Genomic DNA, 20,343 nt, shown 5'->3' with positions numbered 1-20,343 from the left:
TGGTCCGAGTACGGTCCCTTGTGGTATTCCGCTGACTACTGGGGACCAGGTTGAGGACTTCTCGTTGACCACTACTCGCTGTACCCTGCTATCCAACCAGCTGCTTATCTATGTGCAAATTGTTTTTCCTAGGCCAAGCTCCTTTAATTTGATCATCAGTCTCCTGTGAGGAACTGTATCGAAGGCTTTTGCAAAATCTAGGAAGACCACATCCACTGCTTTTCCTTGATCAAGATTATTGCTCACTTCCTCGTAGAAGCTAATTAAGTTAGTCTGACATGACCTGTCCCTCACAATCCCATGCTGGTTCTTGCTAATAATCCTAGCAGACTGTAGATACTCCTGTATGCCGTCCCTTAGAATTCCTTCGAATATTTTCCCCACTTTAGATGTTAAACTAACTGGTCTGTAGTTTCCCGGAAGATTTTTGGATCCCTTTTTAAATAATGGCACTACCTCAGCTATACGCCAATCCTTCGGTACCATGCCTGATCTAATTGAACTATTGAAAATCAAGTATAGGGGTCGTGCTAGTTGTGAACTAAGCTCCATAAGAACCCGCGGGTGAAGTCCATCAGGACCAGGTGATTTATTAATCTTAATTTTGCTTAGTCTCTCCCGGACTACTTCTTCGCTTAAACAAGTATCTAACCATGAATCATTACTGTCACAATTGTTATGCTCTACTCTCACCATCAGTTCTTCACTGGTGAATACTGATGAAAAGAATTTGTTCAGTATTTCCGCTTTTATTTCGTCATCATTTATCAATTCTACTAATTCATCTTTTAATGGACCTATATTCTCCTTTTTTAACCTTTTACCGTTTATGTATTTAAAAAACTTTTTAGGATTGGTTTTACTCTCTATAGCGATTTGCTTTTCATTTTCCATTTCAGCTGCTCTTATTGCTTTTTTGCATTTCTTATTACACTCCTTGTAATACTTGAAAGACTCCTCCTTTCCATTAGATTTAAATGCTTTGAAAGCCCGTTTTTTTTTATCCATTTCTGCCTTAACCTTCTTGTTAAGCCACATCGGTTTGAGTTTAATACTCCTGCGTTTACTGCCCATGGGAATAAAGTTATGAATATTGCTATCCAGCAACCCTTTTAAAACATCCCACATTTCCGAAGTGTTCTTGTTATTAAACAGAACCTCCCACTCTATGGGGTATATGCAATTGCGGTCGAATTGCCGCAAATGTCGAAAAACGGGGCATTTTCGACACAAAAAAATGATTCGACAATGCAATATAGTACTTTTCGACAAAAAAAATGACTTTTCAGATTCGACTTTTTGAAATTCGACAGGTGACAAATTCGACATGTCTGCAATGGTAAAAATGTGGCTTTTCGACAAAAGTATATTCAATTGAAAAATGTCGATTCGACAACAGTGCTTTTCGACAGTAAATTTGTCTATTTCATTCCGCCTCACTTTGCTGGCGGAATCTAATAAAAAAAAATTAAAACATGGGTTTTTTTGTGTTTTTTTTATTGCTAATAGCATATCTATTTATATTAGAAGGGATTAGGTACTTGGTTTGTCTATTAGGAGACACAACTATTATTTATATATTTTTTAAAATAATATTTTTTTTTAACTGACTAAAATTGAGAGAGCATGGTTTTCAGTAGGAAGGGGCGGGAATGGGATAAAATTCTGGAAAAAAAAATGCGTGGGGTCCCCCCTCCTAAGCATAACCAGCCTCGGGCTCTTTGAGCCGATCCTGGTTGTAAAAATACGGGGGGGAAATTGACTGGGGATCCCCCGTATTTTTAGAACCAGCACCGGGCTCTGCGTCCGGTCCTGGTGAAAAAAATTACGGGGGACAAAAAGCGTAGGGGTCCCCCGTATGTTTTGAACCAGCACCGGGCTCCACTAGCTGGGGAGATAATGCCACAGCCGGGGGACACTTTTATACCGGTCCCTGCGGCTGTGGCATTAAATACCCAACTAGTCACCCCTGGCCGGGGTACCCTGGAGGAGTGGAGACCCCTTAAATCAAGGGGTCCCCCCCTCCAGCCACCCAAGGGCCAGGGGTGAAGCCCAAGGCTGTCCCCCCCATCCAAGGGCTGCGGATGGGGTCTGATAGCCATGTGTAAAAATAAAAGAATATTGTTTTTTGCAGAAGAACTACAAGTCCCAGCAAGCCTCCCCCGCAAGCTAGTACTTGGAGAACCACAAGTACCAGCATGCGGGGGGAAACGGGCACGCTGGTACCTATAGTTCTTCTGCAAAAAAAATACCCAAATAAAAACAGGACACGCACACCGTGAAAGTAAAACTTTATTACATACATGCCGACACACACATACTTACCTATGTTCACACGCCGACTGTGTCCACGTCTCCATCTGTCGACGTCTCGGAATCCGGGGTACCTGAAAATAAAATTATACTCACCTAAATCCAGTGTCCTGTTATTATTTGTAATCCACGTATTTGGCAAAAAAAACAAACCGCATACCCGGACCACGGACTGAAAGGGGTTCCATGTTTACACATGGGACCCCTTTCCCCGAATGCTGAGACCCCCTGTGACTCCTGTCACAGAGGGTCCCTTCAGGCAATCACGTCGTGGCACTCTCCTGATTGCCTATGCGCGTCTGAGCTGGCAGACAGCGCATTATATTCAATGGTGGGAACTTTGCGGTCAGCGGTGAGGTTACCCGCGGTCAGCCGCTGACACTACACATGAATCACGTATTAATTTTTTAGATATCGATATTTCTATCTGTAATCATCAAATGGTCACTTTCAACGTATCATAAAGAAGTTGACACTAATAATTTTTTGAATTATGGAAGTTGCCACTTTCGTCCATGGCTTAATAATATCCCGAAAAGCCAATACTATAGAATCCGATGTAATTGTTCGCATATTGAACAATTTGAGATTCAAGCATCTGAATTAACTACATTGTTTAAAGATCAAGGTTATCCTGTGAATATTATTGAGGAAGCATTAGTGGAAGCACGCCATAAAGATAGGGACTCCCTATTAGTTCGGAGAGATATAAAGGACTCCTCCTTTAATATACATCAACCTAGGTTTGTGACCAAATTTAATACATGTTCTAGAGAACTTAAAAATATTATTCGAAAAAACTATCCGATCCTAAAAACGGATAGGATTTTGTCTACTGTAATAGATGATGAACCGTGTATCTTTTTTTAAAAAGCGTCAAATTTACAAACCTTTTTAGCTCCTAGTCATTTTTCTTCAATGGAGTTAAATATAGAATCGAATAGAACTAATGGGTTAAGAAATATGGCAAAATCGAAGGGGTGCTATAAATGTTATAGATACAAATGTACTACATGTGAATATATTATGGATAAAACTACTAAGGTATATTCATCGACATTTCGGACCCACTTTGATTTATGTAGTGTGATTGATTGCCGCACCAGCTATGTTGTCTATGTCATCAGTTGTATGTGTGGTGTACAATATGTGGGTCGCACCACACGTATGCTACACATACGATTTTTAGAGCATAAGGGCAACATACGCAGGGGTACCAGTCAACACAGTCTTGTGAGGCATGTGTTACAGGAACATGATGGGGATATTAAATGTATAAAAGTGCAGGGGGTAGAACATATTAAGCCCACCACCAGAGGAGGGGATAGATTCAACTTATTATGTAAATGGGAGGCTTTCTGGATCTATACTTTGGGCACTTTATTCCCCAGGGGTCTCAATGACTGTATAGAGATGAATAATATTTAAGTAGGATTATTTATTCATCTCTATTTATTCATCTAACTATCCTTTTCTGTATTATTTATATTATGTTTACCATTTATGGTTAATTATGTTCTTAAAAATTGGGATTTTGTACGTATTATATACGTTGTGAATTCTATATATATTTATCACTAATTCATGGTAAAATAATTAATTGTGAAGGAGGATTCGAACTTGGGTCTCTGTCGTTCGCCATCGTTTTCCGTCCTAGGCATTAGTGTGGTGAGCCACACGGATTAATGTTACAGCGAATGTGCTGGATGATATATTTTATATGCATTTAGGTTTTTATAAATTTAGATTTCTCCGTGATGCCATATCACTCTAAAGAATATTATTGTATTACTTGTTAAATGTTCTGTGTGCTTAATCAGACTTAATAAGTCTGTTATAAGGTTTTTCAAATGTATTATTTTGTTTTCTTTTTTGTATGTATAAAGATATGTATGTTTGAAACCGTAATGATTAGATATACACCTGATATGCACCTGTTATCTTAATTGTAATTATGGTGAGGAAAAATGCTGATAGGCTACCAATCACCTTAAATAGTGCAACTCTTGTGCCTCAAAATTACCTTCTGATGAAACCTACTTGCCCTATGTCGGAGAAACGCGTTAAGGATAAGGGACGTTAACCGCATCATTGTGAGCCCTGACTACTGCACCTTCACAGCCGCAGCGCTGATCCAGCACTTTGACTGTCACCTTCAGTCACCAGCTCCAGCCGTGGTGTGGGTTCCCCCCCCCCCCCTCTCCCTTGCTGGGACGTTGTCCGCATCTGACCGCCGCACCTGTGATTACCGCATTGCCCAGGAGCTCTGGAAGCGGACCACTCTCTACATCTGCAGCGGTGAGCTACCACACTGTCGGACTGCGGCGGGGGGCTGTAGCCTACCTACTTGCTGGGGGAGGAATCGGTTGAATTCATACTTCATTTCAACAAATGTTACTAATCTTTTAAGAGGATCAAGTGGACCTGCTATGATTCTATTGTTCTGCTCATTAGCCATCACCTGCTTGGTGGGACATTGAACATTTTCTTTCCTCAGTTGCATTGAGAACGTTTGTTTCCTTTCCCACAATCATTTGGGAATACAAGTATATATCATTGTCAGTTCAGTGGTTTCCTTCTGTGCAGTTTCATTCATTTATTTTTTAAATTATTAGCATATTGTATTTTAAGTGTTTTATCCAATAATAAATTGGTATATACTATTTATGCGCTCTCTCTATTGTTTAATTATTTTTAGACATTATTGGTTTGGTGGGATAACCTATCTGCCCTCCCAGACGGCCCAGAAAGGTTGTATAGGGTGGAATAATAGGCCTGAAAGGCTTTAGCTATGTGGAGTGTCTCGTGGCGGGGCTTACCTTGATCATCTTTTTTTTTTTAATAAAGTAATTTTTATTCAATAGAATGGAGATTAAGTTACAGATATTGCACATCAACGGCATATCACATATATCAAACATATCAGAACCTCATTTATGAGATAAGTTTACAGCAGTGGAGTAACAGGCTGTGTCCATGAGGAAATGAGCAAAGACATACAATTGTTCGGACCATTTGGACCTGCAAGATCCGCAACTGATATATAAATCCCCATTAACCTTTTTAATTTTCGCCCTTAAACTAACCAAGAAAGAAAGCAAAAAAAAAAAAAAGACAAAAAAAAAAAACACATAGAAAGAAGCATAGTGAGGAGGAATCATCTGATTCAGGACCTCATCAGTCACAGGCACGGATACAGAGGGGGGCGGTGGGGGCGATCGCCCCCCCTAGCACACTTCTGCCTACAGACAATCTGTCTGTGAAGTCCTGCTCCTTAACCCCTTCCTATCTCAGCTGGCCGTCAGCTATAGTCAGTCAGCTATAGTCAGTGGTGTGAGTCGCAGCAGCTCACAGCGGGTGCCCCTTCCTCCTCACTCACCCTTTTGGCCTGCACGGCAGTTAATCAATCAACATAGTTTGTTGATTGAGACTGCTTTCATCTCCCCAGCGTCTCCTTGCTGATAACAGATCCAGGAAGTGTGGCTGTGTGTTGGGGGCGTGGCTTCACTTATAAGACAGGCTAGTGGGCTAATACAAACAGTATACTATAGTGTGTTTACTTTTTTCCACACTGAGAGCATGCTGCATTCCTGCACCCAGAGACCAGCCAGAGGGACTTTCCTGCCAATCTGTGCCATTGACCAGCCTGTGGAAAAGGGACCATCTTACCAGCCTGTTGCAGAGGAACCAGCCAGTAAGAGATCTTCTTGCCATATTCCCTAGGCAGGGTATTACAGGTTGAGTCTCACATATGTGCGATACAGTAGAACAGAGGATGTCTGTAGTAGATGCACTTATAGGTTTTAAAATATTCCTTGTATTTCATAATATTAAACATTACATATCATGTCCTGTCAGTGAAATACTAAAATAATAGAGAGATGCGTGTAAAAGTACAGAAAATGTGTATAAAAATGCTATACAAGAAATATGGTGTATGCTAATCTGTCCTCTATTTGGTTACTTTCTCATAACACCATACTCCTTCTACAAGGTATCAACTCGGAATTGTCCTCACCGTGTAATTCCCCTACAAGGTGCCCTCACTATAGCCTCACAAATGAGTATTAAGTTTAACGTCTTCAAGTTCCTGTATAGCATTGGTCCTATAATGTGCATCAGTTTATATATCAGTGGGAGAGATCCCTTGATTATAAATGGCACCCTAATAGCTGGTAGGGATATATTGCAAGATAAGCAGGTAAAGGATTTGTTAGTGGGTGTTTGGTATAATAATCACTTCTACAACACATCAAATCAAAGTCCCCCAATATAACATCTATCCAAATCCCTAGAAATATTTCAATTGCTTGATATGGTGCGTCCTCGGGAGCCTCACTCTCTTATAACTGATGTCATTACAGACAAGGGGCCTAATTCACACCTGATCACTGCTGTGCATTTTCTCACAGCAGCCGTTCAGGTTTGAACTGCACATATACGCTGGTGCATGCCAGACAGCCGACGGCCATCTCAGCCCTGCCAGGCAGAGGCGGACGCTGGGCAGGAGGGTGCGGGCCGGTGGCGTTTTGCTGCCTTTTTAGGGGTGCGGTCCAGGCAACGCAGGTGTGCCCGGACCGTGCGGGGGGCAGGCTGCTGCGTGACGTCACACGCAGCCGCTGTGACCCGGTCAGTGACTAGTAGCTCCCTGCCTGTGCGCAGGAGCTGCGCTGGTAGGGAGCTACTCATCAAGTACAAAAGCATTGCCGCTGTGCGATGGTTTTGAACTTGTACGGTGGGGAGTCAGACATGCGGGGCGGACTAGCCTTGTGCTGGGTCCCCCCCCCCCCCCCCCCGCATGTCTGAGTAACTGATCGTAGCTGCACGGCTACGATCAAGTTTGAATTATGCCCAATGTCTTGTCACTACTGTTGCCACAAATGCCGTATTTTGATGGCCCTCTATTATGCCATCCATATGTTCATCATAATTTATGACACGTCCTGTACAGTTGTGATACCTACAGTATACAAAGTTGTAATTCCCTAATATTGGGGTATAACAAAAAAATATTAAATTAAAGCAGAATGTCTGGATTAATTATGATTGACTTATTCTATATCAGCACCTCATATTAACATGAGAAACATTAACAATCTGATAATAGATTTATAAAATAGACAATCCTAGCAGTGCGCACAAGCAGAAAAAAAGCAGCTCGGTGAGCTCAATATTTTACTTAAAGGTATCCTCACATCTTCACCAAATATGTGCCAAAAAAGGTTGAATAGAAGTTATCCAGCGCTACTGCATACAGTATGTAGGTCATTCATAAATATACCACTTCAGATACAGCAGATGTCATATCTCACAGTATACTTCTTATTAGGCTCATTCAGATATACCCAAAATGTAAGAGATAAGCAATTATAGTGAAACACTGTTTAATAATTGTAAGATTTAATATGAGAAAAACGAAAACATATAAACTCCACACAGATCACATGTATTTCCAAGTGGCCAAATTTTGACAATTCCAGCTAGACATGAACTGTTATTTAAGCAGTTCAGAATGCACTTGAAACAGTGCAAGTCCTGGGTTCTCCCACTGGTGCAGGCTCAGGTTTGGCTGAAATTTACAATTATTAAACAGTACTTCACTATATTTGCTTATCCCTTTCATTGGAGATAGCTGAATGAGCCTAATAAGAAGTATGACATCTGCTGTATCTGAAGTGGTATATTTATGAACAACCTACATATGCAGTAGCACTGGCTAAATTCTATACAACAATGTGATAATACCTATAATTCCTTAAATTAATTGTATCAATCAGATAACTATGGTATACTTGCAACATTTTTCTGGAAAAAAAAGGGTGGTGGGGGGATTTCCCAAACCTATGTGGCACATAGATGCAAAAGGGATTTTAATCTACAGGTGAACTCCTGCGAGTATTACGTACTCTCACTTAATCCTGGTTAGTCTCAAACTCCATTATTGGACAATTACAAATGTGGAATTCATCTATTAGGGTTGGCAAGTGTTGAGTACTGTGTGGGATTATCAAATAATTGGTCTAACCCCCCAAGACTCTGTGCCTAAAATCCCCTTGGTACTATTCAGCAGTTCCCCTTATTATAATAATATAACAGGGTATTATAATGTGTCTTCCCTTCCTGGTTCAGTAACACATAAAATGCCAGTTGTTACCATTTGTATCCATAAAAGTTGCTAGTATCCCAAAGAAAGGAATTATAGGTATTATCACATTGTTACTGTTTCTCATTTTAATATAATGCGCTTATATAGATTCAGTCAATCATCAAGGTTTATGATAATACTGTATTTCATAACGACGTTGACATATAAACCTTGATGATTGACTGTCTCTATATCAGTACCTCATATTAAGATGAGAAATAGCTGCAAATAATTACTCCAGACATTTTGTTTATATTTAATTTTCTTTTGCTATACCCCAATATTAGGGGATTATAACTTTTTATACTGTAGGTATCACAATTGTACATGACGTGTCATACATTATGATGAACATAAGGAGGGATTTGGATAGATGTCATATTGGGCAACTTTGCTTTGATGTGTTGTAGAAGTGATTATTATACCTAACATCCACTAACAAATCCTTTACCTGCAATTATACCTATTTGTGTGATGGATGAATTTGGACGGGAGAGGGGAGGAGTCAAGATGGGAGGGGTCAAGATGAGAGGGGTGGAGTCAAGACGAGAGAGGGGAGGAGTCGGGACTGGAGAGGGGAGGGGTCAAGATTAAACCGTAAACCGCCCCCCCTAAAAGAAAAGTCTAGATCCGACCCTGATCAGTCATGCATATAATTAGGCGAACACGCAGGGCTCACCCGCCAAACATCTTAAACGTACATCATTAAACATTAAGTCATTGACACAATAGCACTTCAGTGCTCACTATGAGTGAGGGACCAGGTGGGAATGGGGAGAGTCCAGCCATGGAGACCAGACTCTTTCAAATTTGGCTGATGCGTTTTGTTTCATATATATATATCTTTCCTTGAATATTGTATCGTTAACTAGGGTCTTGAGCGCAGAAACTAAAGGGCCACTAGGGGCCATCCAGAGCCTTGCAATGCAAACCTTAGCCAAGGCACATACATTGCGAGCATATAGACCCACCGGAACAGACAGAGAAGTAGAGCATCCCATCCCCAAAATACAGAATTGTGGGGTAAGCAGTCCGCCAGTCACTCCCGTACTCTCCAGAATCGACCTGACCCCCGACCAGAATACCCGCAGTCCCACACTAGATGCCAATTGTTCCCACCTCCACCCCGCACTTAGGGCAGAGGCTAGATCCGCCAGTCCCAAAAGTGGCCAGCCTAGCTGGAGTCATATATGTTCTATGTAGAATGAAGAATTGAATTTGTTGATACCTGAGAGACTTGGTAACTATAGCAGGATATTCCAGAGCAAGGGCCCAGTCCTCCTCAGTTATTAGACCTATATCCTCCTCCCATTTTCCACGGAGACGTGTCAGAGGGTCCGTATGGAGTTTGGTAAGAAGATATCCATACGCAAGGGAGACCATCTTAGCTCGACCCAATGTAGCCACAAAGGTCTTGATGGGAAATGGGAGGATTCGTGGGGGGGACTCAGCAAATTGGGACTGGAGGGCATGACGAAGTTGAAGGTATCTGAAAAAGTAGGAGTTGGGTAAATCAAACTCATCTTTCAGTTGCTGAAAGGATTTGAGTACACTATCTAGGTAAAGTTGGGAAATAGAAACCACAGATCTAGGGGCCCATACCTCCCGTCCCTCAAGCGCATGCAATTCAGGAAGCCAGTCAGAGTACCAAAGGGGGGTATCTGGGTCCAGGTCGTCGTACCCCAAGAGGTCTCTCAGGGCCCGCCATATCTTTAAGGCCTGGAAAATAATAGGGGGAAGAAACCGAGCTATGCTCCCACTCAGCAGCACCTGCATAGGAGAGAGGTGAGGAAAATAGCAGCGAATAAACTCACAATGTAAAGAATCAGCGCTAGAATCCTGCGCCCATACACTAATATGAGTCAGCTGAGCAGCGTAGTAATATATCTGAAAATTAGGCATAGCCAGGCCGCCATCAGAGTGCTGCCTGGTAAGGGTATTTAACTGTATCCTAGGTCGTTTGTTAGCCCATATCAGTGAGGATAAAACGCTATTCAATTTCCTAAAGAATAATGGATAGATATATACAGGGGACTGGAGAATAATATATAAAAGTTTGGGCAGTATGATCATTTTAATGAGATTAACTCTGCCAGACACCGTCAGTGGAAGCTTACACCAAGTTTTGGATTTGCACATGACCCGCTGCATGGTCGGGTCCAGGTTCAGAGGGATAAAATCAGAAGGGTCGTTAGTTATTTGGATTCCGAGGTATTTAAATTGTATTGTCCAGCATAATGGCAGGGAGATTTTGGGAACAGTAGGAGGGGGGCCTATGACTGGCATAATGTATGATTTAGACCAGTTGATTTGAAGACCCGAATGAGCACCAAAGCTCTCAATCACACGCAGCAGAATGGGCATTGACTTGGTGTAATCTTGCAAAAACAACATGTCGTTGGCGTAGAGAGCTATTCTATCCTCACGTGAGCCCGTACAGATTCCCACAATATCTGGGTGCGATCTTACCAAACAGGGCTCGATGGCCAAGACAAACAGTGTGGGGGATAGGGGGCAGCCCTGCCTAGTACCACGGGACAATTGAAAGGAGGGGGATACATAGCCATTCACCAAGATCCTGGCACTTGGATGTTGATACAGTAATTTAGTCCACCTGATAAAGTTGGGCCCAAAGCCCATACAAGCCATCACCTCCCATAAATAAGCCCATTCAATGCTGTCAAAGGCCTTGGCCGCGTCCAACGAGACCACAGCCGAGTCAGAAGGGGAGTCATGTGGGAGTTGTAAAATGGTATACAATCTACGTAGGTTAATAGACGTGGACTTCCCTGGCATGAAGCCAGTCTGGTCCGGGTGAATGAGGGAGGTGATCACTGTGTTAAGCCGTACTGCCAATATCTTTGCCAGGATCTTAGCATCGGTGGGAATCAGAGATATCGGCCTATAGGAGTCTGGAGACCTAGGGTCCCTACCGGGCTTTGGAATCACTATTATAACTGCCTCTGATATAGAGGGGGGAAGTTCGTTATTGGCAAATATATCTAAGTATAAGGCATGGAGCCTGGGCCCGAAAAAATCAATATGAGTTTTGTATACTTCGGAGGAAATTCCGTCACACCCCGGAGCCTTGCCATTAGGGGACACACCAATAACCGCAGTCACCTCCGCGAGCGTCAGAGGCGCCTCCAGTACCTCACGGGCCTCAGAGGAGAGTGCGGGCAGCGGAATACCCCCCAGGTAATATGAGAGATCTAGAGTAGAGCATGTCAACTGTGAGCTATAAACCTCAGAGTAATAAGATCGGAATACCTGCGCAATGTCCGGCGTGGTGTCAACAAAGGAGCCATCACTGTCGGACATTTGGGTGATCGTAGTCCCAGGACGATCATGATGTATCAGACGGGCCAGGAGGCCACCCGTCCTATCAGCCTGCATATAAATATTAGTAGCCCTAAAGAGGAGGGACCGTGAGTTTTTATCAGACAGGTGGGCCAACCAAGCCGACTGAGCCACCAGCCAGCGTGCCTTTGTCGTGGGGGTACCATCCAACAAATATTTGGACTCCAGATCCCTGGCGTCACTTTCAAGGGCCTGTTCTCTCTCCCTAGATGATATTTTATAAGCTGCTATGCGTCCAATATATGAACCCCTCAAAAACGCCTTAAATGAATCCCAAACCATCGTCCCCGGGGCAGACCCTGTATTGTCGTTAAAGTAACCCCCCCACTGAGTCTCCAGGTCACTGCAGTCACCCAGCTGGGTCAGCCAAGAAGGGTGCAACTTCCAATAAGAGTGCCCCCTCTGACTTTCCACAGCAAGAGTCATCAACAGAGGGGAGTGGTCAGAGACCCCTCGGGCCTCATAGTGGACGTCAATGATCCCAGGGACGAGGGCGGGGGACACCAGTATCAGGTCAATTCTGGAAAAGAAGCCATATGTGCTGGAGAAACAGGAGAACTGACGGGCCGCAGGGTGACGAAGCCTCCACACATCTACCCACTGCAAACTATCCAAGAAATCAGCAAACTTGGTAGAACCACTACCCACCACCGCAGCATTCGGGGAATGCCATCTATGCAAAGATAAATCTAGTATATTATTAAAATCGCCCAGACATATCACCGGGGTGGTAGGAGACGGAGCAATAAAAGAGGCAGCTTGCTGCAACACAGCATATGAAAAAGGAGGGGGGACATACACCGCTAAAATGTAATAGGGCTGGGAACTCAGTTTGCATTCCAGGAATACAAATCTTCCATACGGGTCAGTTTTGATCGATATTAACTCAAATTGCACCGATTTTTTAATCAGAACCGAGACACCCCTGGAAAAGGAGGAATGAGAGGCATGGTAAGCCCATCCCACCCAAGCCCGTTGTAAAGATAACAACCTATTTCCCTCTAAGTGGGTCTCGCTGAGGCATGCAATATCCGGGTCATATTTCTTAATCATATTTAGAACCAAAGAGCGTTTGATTTTGTTATTCAAACCTCGGACATTCCATGCCAGAAATTTCAGATTAATCATGACCCCAGGTAAACTCTATGTGCCACACGGATAGACAGCTCCCAAAATATATCTGAGAATCAGCACTATTAGCAACAGCAACATATATCATATACAAGCCCTGCGTTGTAAGCCATAGCATCTGGTATATTAAACATCCTTGCTTCAGAAAATACATAGATATGAAAAATAACAAACTAAAGAAAGAAAACCGAAAACAGCAAGAGGAGCCGCAACTGGCAGCTCCCCAACCATCCTTCCCCTCCCCGTACACCACCCCGAACACCGGCATACTTATATCCCAAACAACCAACCCCAACTACCAAATGCTAAGAAGGCCTAGATTCTCATCTAAACCTCTTTAACCAGTACCACTTGAACGTGAAAGTCTTGAGCCACCAATGCAAAGGGGGGGCTCCCCGAACTATGATCGTGCTCTCCAGTAGTCAAGATCCCAGCATCTTCAAAGCAGGAAGTCAGTCCGGAGCCAGCTGACGAGCACCCAGCGCAAATCTGTCCAGCCATTGGGCCGCCTCCCTAGGAGAATTAAAAAACTTGGTCTCCCCATCCGCCACAACCCGGAGCCGAGAGGGAAACAGCATGGAGTATGAGAGGTTGAGGTCCCGCAGACGTCTAATAGGCATAAACTGGGCTCGGTCCTTCTGGACGTCTGCGGCAAAGTCCGGGAAGGCCGACACCCTGACTCCATTACGGACCAACGGGCCCTTCGTACGACCCAGACGGAGAAACGAGTCACGATCCTTATAATGCAGGAATTTGGCGATGAAGGTGCGAGGAGGGGCACCAGGAGGTAGCGGCCGAGATGGTATCCTATGTGCACGCTCCACCGTGAATTGGGCCGTAAAGGACTCAGCGCCATACATCTCTTTAAGCCAAGATTCGAGGAAGTCCTCCGGCTGCGAGCCCTCTTCTCTCTCAGGCAGGCCCACAAATCTTACATTATTTCTGCGCAGCCGACCCTCCATGTCTAGAAGCTTTGTTTGGAGGGAGGAAACCTGCTGGGTCACCGTGGACACGGATTGCCTGAGGGGGCCACACATATCTTCCAAGTTGGAGACCCGTGTCTCCGCCTCACCCACTCTCTCACGGATACGTTGACAGGGACGTGCAGTCAGGGGAGGCAGGGGAGGCAGTGCCTCCCCTGTCATTAATGATTTAAAAAAAAAATACAAAGAAGATATTTTTAACACATATTCTGTGTCATTAATATCTGTTTTGTATTATTCTAATCATTTTGCTGTGCAAATGCAGACAAATATGTTTGGGAGGCAGAAAGAGCACTGCCTCCCACTGACAATATTGAAGGAGCTGAAGTGGGGGGCGGGGCCAAGCTCCGGGCTGTAAAAGCCCATTAAAAAAAGCATTAGAAGCGGCACTAGTATTAGTGCCTCAGTCAGGGACGGCCACTGGAGGGCGCTGCACGTTGCCAATACTGGCCTTGCATTCAGCATGGGTGAAGACATTTTGCGTAAGAAAATCCTGAGGATCAGCTACCAGTGCCCGGTGCTCTTCCTCCTACAAAGGGCCGGCGCAGATGACCCCTGCAATGTTCTCCACAGTCCTGGCAGCTCTGCATCCGGCTCTTGGCAGTGTCGCACTCATGTTGTAAGGATGAAGCGACGATGCCTCAGAGGAGCCATGACAGCAGAAAGAAGACAGCCATGCTTTGTAAGTACACTATGGTACTGAGAAAGCACAGTACTAGCTGTGGGTGGGGGAAGGAAAGCCATGGGGTGAGGAGCTGGCTGGTTTTATTTTTTGTTGTTGTTGTTTTTTTTTTGGGGGGGGGGGGAGGGGTCTGGCCTGACATCTGATACATTGCTGCTTGGTGGATGCTGGGTTTTCCCTCTCTCAGTTGGAGACACTGCAGTGAGGATGTGCTTTGGCTCCCTCCTGCCCCAAAACCTTTCCCCTTCCTTCTCCTCTAACACCTGCCTACTGACCTGAGATCTCATTTCAAGGTTAAGTATCCGTGGAGGCAGTGTATTAATGTTAACTAGGAGGGATGTTGTGTTGTGCTGTGGGGTGTACTGAAGTGTCTCTAGGAGGGGTGTTGTGTTGTGCTGTGGGGTGTACTGAAGTGTCTCTAGGATGGGGTGTTGTGCTGTAGGGGTGTATTTATGTTTGCTAGGAGGGAATAGTGTGATGTGGGGAGTATTAATGTTCTCTAAGAGAGTTACTGTGGTACAGTATGTAGATGTGTTAATGCTATGTGTCGTGGTGATATACAGTATTATTGTTGTGGGTGGCAGGGTGTCTACTAATGTTATCTTTGAATGTGGGGTGTATTAATGTTATATATATATATATATATATATATATAAATATAAAATATAAATAAATATAAAATATAAATAAATATAAATATATATGTAAAGCGCTGCGGAATATGTGTGCGCTACATAAATAACTGGTAATAAAAATAATATAGTGAGTGTGTTATCCAGGGGGCTGTGTGAAAGAATCACTGCACTTTCCAGCATAATGTATTTACTGATACAATGTTTCTCCTATAGTATCTGGCTTCAAGTGAAACATTGTGATTTATTATGTTCTGTGTATTAAAAGGTTATATGTTTTTTTTTTGTTTTTTTTTTAAACACTGCTGGAACCATCGGAGTGCAGTTTTTCTTCAAGCACAGCCTTTTCTGAAGTTTTATTTACTTGTTGTTTTATAAACCAGAGTTATTTTTTTTCTGAGACGGCTACTGGATTAAACAACATTATTGAGCAAATAGATTGTTTTCTCTGTCTGCCTGTATCTTAACTTTCCAGCATGGGGCTGATAGTATTGTCATACTTAAGCGAAGGGTTTCTCCCCGCAGCTCAGTGCTCGGATCCCCACAGGCATGGCAGCTAATGCACTGCTGCAGTCTGCTCTTGTACCACTAAGAGCCTCAGGGGAGTGACCAGATGTCAGCTACATTAGGGGTTATCCTTCCGGCACTTACCAATCTGTACTGGGAGATGCGAGTAACTGACCATTCTCAGATGGAAATTATACCTGTCCCACATAATGTCACACTGCAGCTGGCTGTGGAACTAGAAGTCCCAGCACACTTTGACTCTGGTTGGATACACTATATAACGATACGAACCCGGCACACCAATGGGGCTGCCTTCACCCCAATCTGTAACCTGGCTTGTCTGCCCTCCTGAGGTGTAGCGACCCCCTTCACATATGCAAAAAACGAGGCGGCACTCCAAGGCATGTAGGCCCTCATTCCGAGTTGTTCGTTCGCTAGCTGCTTTTAGCAGCATTGCACACGCTAGGCCGCCGCCCTCTGGGAGTGTATCTTAGCTTAGCAGAATTGCTACTAAATATTTTCATGCAGTTTCTGAGTAGCTCCAGACTTACTCCTAGATTGCAATCAGCTCAGTCCGTTTAGTTCCTGGTTTGACGTCACAAACACGCCCTGCGTTCGGCCAGCCACTCCCCCGTTTCTCCAGACACTCCCGTGCTTTTCCCTGACACGCCTACCTTTTTTAGCACACTCCCGGAAAACGCTCAGTTACCACTCAGAAACGCCCCTTTCCTGTCAATCACTCACCGATCAGCAGTGCGACTGAAAAGTGGAAAATCGGCAACGAGCGAACAACTCGGAATGACCCCCGTAATACGGTGAGATACTTCAGTGCACACACATCAGTGCAAACACGTCAACGTTTCGGGGAATGATACCCCATCATCAGGATAACAAGTTCAAGTGCAGAAAAACAAATTTACACTTACAATCACCTCCATTCTCGACAGAGTCCCGGGACGGCGTCCGGCGGTGAGCAGGAACGGAGGTGATTGGGGTGGTGGGGCTTCCCACTTTCAGAGAAATTCCATCCCTGGGCCGACTGGTTTGGAGGGTGTTTAATGTGATTGCAGGGAAACACCACACCGAGGGGGCGGGGGGGGGGGGGGGGTTGGCGTGAATCAGGCAGTGCCTCCCCGGCCACTGACTTCACTGCACGTCACTGTATGTTGAACATCTTGTCGGAGTAAGGAGAGGTCGCACTGCACCTTTTCAATCTTATCGGAGAGACGCTGTTCACTGCCAGCTATAGCCTCCAGCACCTGCTGAATAGACGGCGCCTCTGCTGCCGCTGGGGAGTTGGCAGCAGACGCAGAGGGGGAGTTTGAGTGTGTTGGAGAGGCTCGCTGAGGAGGAGCCGATGACACCCTGGGATTGGGTTGCCTAACAAATCTCTCTAGTTTGGCCGCGGCCGCACTCTGGCCATTCCTAACCATATTGGACAAGGAGCAGTCACACACACCCCCGGGTAGGGTTGCAATATAGAAGTGCAATTAGAAGGCGGCAGCAGCAAGGTTGTATGTATTCAGTGGCGGGAAGCAACTGTGCCCGATCTTTAGGTCAATATATCAATGGATAGGAAGCACAGGCTTTGTGTAAAAGTAAAAATAATAAAGGTAATATTGAGGAGAGAATATCCTGCAGCAAATTCCAGGAGGCAAAGGTAGGATATTGGTGTGTAGTACACTGTGAAATATTAGTGCAGCACAGCAGTTCAGTCAGTTCCAAGCTATATGCAGCCCCTGTATGGTAGATTGGGAGAGCTGTGCAGTGGGAGTAGCTGACTTTGTTGTCCAACAAGGTGATTATTTAGCATAGAAAATGAGAACAGGTGAGAGCAATCTGCAGTATGGTCCCAGAAAGCAGAATCAGTTCACAGGACACAGCAGTATCATATCAGGCAGCCCTCCAGATGAATATAACCTTTCCAGGTATGGATAGCAGACCAGAGCAGTGGGGCCCTCTGTGTAAGCTGCTTCTAAAATGGCCGCAGTGCCTTCCCCTTCCCCAGGAGTACCTGCTTCTCCTCCGGGCATCAGGGCTCCGGGCCGCAGCCTGTCAGGGAAAGGAGAGGCAGCCGCCTCCTCCCAGTCGTCCTGCAGCGTTTGGCGGCAGCGGCAGCCCGCCGCTCGAGCTCCGGGCGTCACGCGGCCGAGGGCGCCGAAATTGAGGCCGGGGATCCGGAGGAGGCACAGGCCGCAGGGCCGGAAGTCAGCCGTCGCCGCTCCACGGACCACGGAGATAGCGGAGGAGGGTGCCCGCCGGTGCCCAGCAGTATGAGGGAAGAATCCGGCCGGGTAAGCACACCAGAGGGAGTCAGGATGAGTTATAGGAGTAATGTAGCCGGGGAGCTCCCGAGACTTGCTGCCTACTCCTTAGCTGCCGTGGCCACGCCCCCACCTTGATCATCTTTAATGCAATGAATAAAAGTAATAGCCCGCTGTTCCCTAAGAGCCCTGGCTAACAGTTTCCCCGGTTTATTGCCCCATTGATAATATCTACTCCGGCACTTCCGATATGAGAACTTAACTTTATCAGAGAGTAGTTTATTCAGATCCGCCCTAGCCGCCTCGAGATCTGAATAATGTTGCGGGGTTTGAGACTTTTTATGTAGAAGTTTTAGTGATTGTATCTTAGATAATAAATCGCCTCTGAGCTTTTCCCTCTGTTTTTTGCGAAGTGAGCCTATCTGGATACAAACCCCTCGTAAGACACATTTGTGTGCCTCCCAGACCGAAAGTTTAGAAATATCATCTAGGTAGTCAGTGCTGATATAGGAGTCTAGGGCAGATTCAATTTGAGAGCGGCATGCCGCATCTTGTAGAAGAGTGTCGTTGAAGCGCCAAGACCATTGGCGCCGTGTGTATGACGGAAGACGTATAGTGAGATTAACCGGGGCATGATCCGATCATACAATTTGCCCTATGGAGGTCTCATAAATTAAATGTAGGTGCCGGTGACTTAAAAATAAATAGTAAATTCTAGAGTATGTCTGATGGGGGTGCGAAAAGAAAGAATAATCTACCTCCGAAGGGTGTGTCAGTCTCCACGTGTCTATCAGCTGGTGGTCAAGCAGGGCGTGTCTTACTCTCCTATACTCCTCCGGCCTATAGGAAACCTTTTTAGAGGTGTCGTGGAGGGGGTCGAGGGTCCAGTTCAAGTCGCCTCCCATCACCACCACTCCTTCCAGAACAGGCTCGGCGGTTTCCAGAACCGAGGACAGGAAGGAAGGCTGCTTAGTGTTAAGAGCATAAACAGTCAAAAAGGAAAAACGTTGATTATGGATATCACATTTAACCAGCACCCCCTACCTTCAATTAATCTATGAGTCGTGACATTGAGAACCGGCAGGTGACGGGCAAATAAAATGGCTACGCCTAATGTCTTACCAGAAGGGTTATTAACCATAAATACCTGAGGGTAAGAATGACACTTAAGTGACGGCACACGGCCGATCTTGAAATGAGTTTCCTGAATAAAAGCAACGTCCACTCTCTCGTCCCTAAGCCATTTGAGAAGTTTAGACCTTTTCTCAGGAACATTTAAGCCTTTTACATTAAGAGTAGTAACATGTAAATCACCCGAACCCATTATAGCTTATGACCAAACAGGTTTGCATTAGTCATCTCCATCACATTTGAAAGAAGAGAAGAAGAAAGGGCACCAAAGAAAGGGAAGAGAATAGGGATGAAGCCAAGAAAAGTAAAGAAAAAAAGTGCAATGTGGAGAGCCACACCACAAAGTACAACAATGTAGAACATTGCTAACCGCAATAATAGAAAAAAGGTCGCTGCAATAGGGACAGGAGCGGAATCCTGCCGACTCCTAACCCGAAGAGACAGGGGATGCAGCATAATGGGGGTCCTACGGGGGACCAAGGACAGCGACCACCCGCGGTACAAAAACCTATTCCATGCAAAAAGATTTACCAAGGAATGTAAAGAACATTGGCCCTCATTCCGAGTTGTTTGCTCGTTATTTTTCTTCGCATCGGTGCGATTTTCCGCTTACTGCGCATGCGCAATGTTCGCACTGCGGCTGCGTCAAGTAAATTTGCTAAGAAGTTTGGTATTTTACTCACGGCATTACGAGGTTTTTTCTTCGTTCTGGTGATCGGAGTGTGATTGACAGGAAGTGGGTGTTTCTGGGCGGAAACTGACCGTTTTATGGGTATGTGTGAAAAAACGCTGCCGTTTCTGGGAAAAACGCGGCAGTGGCTGGAGAAACGGGGGAGTATCTGGGCAAACGCTGGGTGTGTTTGTGACGTCAAACCAGTAACAAAACTGACTGAACTGATCGCAGTGGCAGAGTAAGTGTCGAGCTACTCAGAAACTGCTAAGAAATTTCTATTCGCAATTTTGAGAATCTTTCGTTCACAATTCTGCTAATCTAAGATTCACTCCCAGTAGGCGGCGGCTTAGCGTGTGCAATGCTGCTAAAGCAGCTTGCGAGCGAACAACTCGGAATGAGGGCCATTATCAATAGTAATAAAGATTTAGCTGAAACATATATGAAACACAGTTACTAACTATAACATAGGACATAGCTATAAAACCATTACAGAACTGAACACACATCTAAGTAACGTGTTGT

General features: G+C 44.8%; 1 protein-coding gene across 1 annotated transcript in view; it reads left to right on the top strand.

Annotated features, from left to right (window-relative positions):
- Positions 1-20,343, top strand: part of LOC134968762 (tyrosine 3-monooxygenase-like) — a 133,684-nt gene that overhangs the window by 93,090 nt on the left and 20,251 nt on the right. The window contains exon 9 of the mRNA XM_063944251.1: positions 12,878-12,954. Coding sequence (XP_063800321.1) covers positions 12,878-12,954 — 77 coding nt within the window. The remainder of the gene's footprint in view (positions 1-12,877; positions 12,955-20,343) is intronic.

The sequence above is a fragment of the Pseudophryne corroboree genome, chromosome 11 (genome assembly GCF_028390025.1).
Source record: "Pseudophryne corroboree isolate aPseCor3 chromosome 11, aPseCor3.hap2, whole genome shotgun sequence".
Lineage (NCBI taxonomy): Eukaryota > Metazoa > Chordata > Amphibia > Anura > Myobatrachidae > Pseudophryne > Pseudophryne corroboree.
Note: the sequence above shows the minus strand (reverse complement) of the source record. Positions and strands in the feature narration are given on the sequence as shown.